The sequence below is a fragment of the Malania oleifera genome, chromosome 4 (assembly GCF_029873635.1).
Source record: "Malania oleifera isolate guangnan ecotype guangnan chromosome 4, ASM2987363v1, whole genome shotgun sequence".
In the NCBI taxonomy this organism is placed as follows: Eukaryota; Viridiplantae; Streptophyta; class Magnoliopsida; order Santalales; family Ximeniaceae; genus Malania; species Malania oleifera.
This window is the reverse complement of record NC_080420.1, coordinates 107661080-107664604: the sequence shown is the minus strand read 5'-3', so window position 1 is coordinate 107664604 and position 3525 is coordinate 107661080. Positions and strand designations below refer to the sequence as shown.

The window sequence follows — 3525 nt, the reverse complement described above, 5'->3', positions numbered from 1 at the left end:
ATATCTACATATCTCATGTTTGCTTTTGAATTTGTATATTGAAACTTAAATAGGAGTGAATTTTTAGTATAAATAAGCCATGAATGGCTTTTTAATAGAAAGGAATCAGAAATTAAAAAAGAGATATTTCCTTCTCTTGTTGTTCTCTTTGTTTTTTATGTTTGTGCTTTGGTCCTGTGTTGTGGTCTTGTGGACCTTGTGGTGTTCTGTAAATAGAAGGGTGGGACGATAAACCTTCCATTGTTTTGATATTTTATTAAACTACAAAAATAAATAGAAGTGTTGTTGGCTGTTGGCTTCATGAATTACTAATGAATAAACAGTAGATAAATGTTTATTGTGTTTTCCCTACATGAATTAGTTGTCTCACACACACACACACACACACACACATACAAAGATACACACATGCATACTGCTACTACTAGACTTCCCAATAATATTATCCTAATTTCATTTTCGTAGCAGCTTCCTTCCATGCATATATATTTATACAATCTGTTGCAAAAAAAAAAAAAAACTAATGATTTTTTAGTTAATAATTTTTATAAAACGCAGATTTGTGTTTGTTGTATAAAATTTTCATTATTTGTTTTATTTTACTATTTTCTAGAGTCTTAACAAATTTTTTTTGTTAGGAAATTAGTCTGGTGCGAAAGCCCAAGACACTCAGCGTATTCAAAAAAATTATTCTTTGTTAGGAAGAATACAAATTGCAAATAATGGACACCATAAACTTGGATTTTGATGATGAGTGTAATATTACTCCATCTTCAGATAAATCTGAAAAGAACAGTTCTTCTATCAACGATGGCATTAGCAAAAAGCGACAACGTAGAAAGACATCAACTGCTTGAGATGAATTCTATTTGTTAGCTATAGATGTTAATGGAAAACAGAAGGCAAAATGTAAAAAATGTGGGGCTGAATATGTTGCTAATGCTTCAACCCATGGGACAGAAAATTTGAGACGCCACATTAATAGTTGTCCATTACGTGATAACTATGATGTGAAACAGATGCATATGGATTATGGAACCAAACTTCATGCGAAAAAAATTGAACAAGATGTTTATCGTGAGAAGATGACAATTGCCGTAATAAAACATTGCTATCCTTTTTCATGGGTTGAGCATGAAGGAAATCAAGACGTGCATAAATATCTTAATCCTGATGTTAAACCAATTACTAGGAACACTGCTAAAGTTGATGTATTGAAAATACATAAAAGGGAGAAGGAGAAACTTAAACTTACACTATAGAGTGCTTTTGGTAAAGTGTGTTTGACTTCTGATTGTTGGTATTCTCCTACGACTGAAGAATATTTATGCATTACATCTCATTTTGTGGATGAAAATTGGGTATTGCATAGTAAGATTATTAACTTTTCTCACATGTCACCCCCACATTCAGGAGTTGCTTTGTCAGAAAAAACATTTAATGTATTGAAGGAATGGGGTATTGATAGGAAGATATTTTCCATCACATTGGATAATGCAACTGCTAATGATAGTATGCAAGATATTCTTTCAAGTCAATTGTCTTTGCAAGCACCTTTAGTAAGTGGCGGTAAATATTTTCATATAAGGTGTTGTGCTTATATTTTGAATCTTATTGTTCAAGAAGACTTAAAAGTGATTGAACGTGTTGTGTATAACATTAGAGAAAATGTCAAGTACATTAAGGGTTCAAAAGGCAGAAAACTTAAGTTTGAAGAGTGCATTAAACAAGTTGGTATACTTGTTTCAATCAGTTTGCGCTTGGATGTACCAACTAGGTGGAATTCAACTTTCATGATGATAGAAAGTGCACTTATATATCGACGGGCTTTAATTCATTATGCTTTACTTGATGCAAATTATAAGTATTGTCCGTCAAATGAAGAGTGGAATAGAGCTGAGGTCATTTGCAATTTCTTGAAGCCATTTTACGACATGACAAAACTCTTCTCGGGTTCGGATTATCCTACATCTAGTTTGTATTTTTCAAATATATGGAAAATTCAATTGCATTTAGTTGAAACAATGGAAAATCCGGACTGCATTGTTATTGGTATGGCTGCAAAAATGAAAGAGAAGTTCGATAAATATTGGAAGTGTTATAGTGTCGTTTTGGCATTTGCTATTGTTCTTGATCCTCGTTACAAGCTTCAATTTGTCGAATTTTGTTACTCAAAGATTGATTCATCCACTTCTCGACAAAAGCTAAATCTCCTTCGTCTGAAGTTGTACTCTCTATTCCAAGATTATGCAAACAAATCAAAATCTTCTTTGGAATCTACTGCTCCATCTACTCGGGGTACTGGTGGTAGTGACAATTTCATTAGAGATGAGCTTTCGGTAACTTCATTTATATTTTCTAATTTTTTATTTCTTATTTTATATATTATTTTTAGTTGTTATATTTATATTGTTTGTTTTTCTATTCTAATATATGACAGGAATTTGAATTTTATGAAAGCCAATATTATGCTACTACAGAAAAATCTCAATTAGATTTATATTTGGAAGAGCCCAGGCTAAATCATGTGGAACATGCTGAAATGGATATATTGCGGTATTGGATACATAATTGATTTCGATATCCTGATTTATCTCTTATGGCGAGTGATGTACTTACTATTCCTATCATAAGCGTTGTATCAGAATCTGCATTCAGCATTGGAGCCCAGGTTCTTAACAAATATCGAAGATCACTTTTGCCAGAATATGCAGGAGCATTGATAACAACTCGAAATTGATTGTTTGGTTACGCAAGTATGCATTTTTTTTTTTTGAGTTTTTCCAATATTATTTCAATAATTACATTTTATTTACTTTCAAATCCTTTGTCAATTGTTATTTTTTCTTATTTGTTATCTATTTATTTTGTCATTGCAGTTGATCCAAGTGAAGAAAGAGAAGAAGCTGAACAATTAGAAGTCAAATTTGAAAATATTTTGATTAATGATTTGGGAGAAGCTTCTACAAACAATCATGGTTAATTAAGTTTTTTTGTTATCTTTTGAAAATTGTAATCTTGTGAATTTTTATGGGACTCATTTAAATTTGGTTTTGTTTCTAAATATTTAACTGTTATATTTTTTAAGATTATGTTTTGATTGTGGGACTTGAATATTTGATTCATGTGTTATGCATAATGCATGAATTAAAAAAATGTGAATGATGAATGAACTTATTAAATATTTTACATTTAGCTCTATATGTAAATATTATGGGACTCATTTAAATTTAGATTTATATATAAATATTTTATGCATGTATTATGCATATTTAATTTTTTTAGAGGTGTGTGTGTTTTTTTTTTAATTTTACATTTTTTAAAAATTGTATTCATTAAAGGGATGTATTTTTTTTTTTTTACATTTTATGTTCTTTTTATTTAGAAATTAATAAATAAAATGCAGTTTTTTTTTATTTAAAAAATGTCATTTTATATGAAAATTTTAAAATAAAAAAACATATTTTTTAAACAGGTGACCCGTTACTCGCTCGTTTAATAAATGGGCGGGTTAGGGTTGGCATA

At 29.9% G+C, this 3525-nt stretch overlaps 1 protein-coding gene across 1 annotated transcript; it reads left to right on the top strand.

The window, feature by feature from the left end:
• The first annotated feature begins 1394 nt into the window (after window positions 1-1394).
• On the top strand, window positions 1395-2740 carry LOC131153932 (zinc finger BED domain-containing protein RICESLEEPER 2-like). The gene is made up of 3 exons (XM_058106376.1): window positions 1395-2339; window positions 2441-2556; window positions 2659-2740. Exons 1-3 carry the CDS (start codon window positions 1395-1397, stop codon window positions 2738-2740), a joined length of 1143 nt encoding a protein of 380 aa, XP_057962359.1.
• The last annotated feature ends 785 nt before the right edge of the window (window positions 2741-3525 follow it).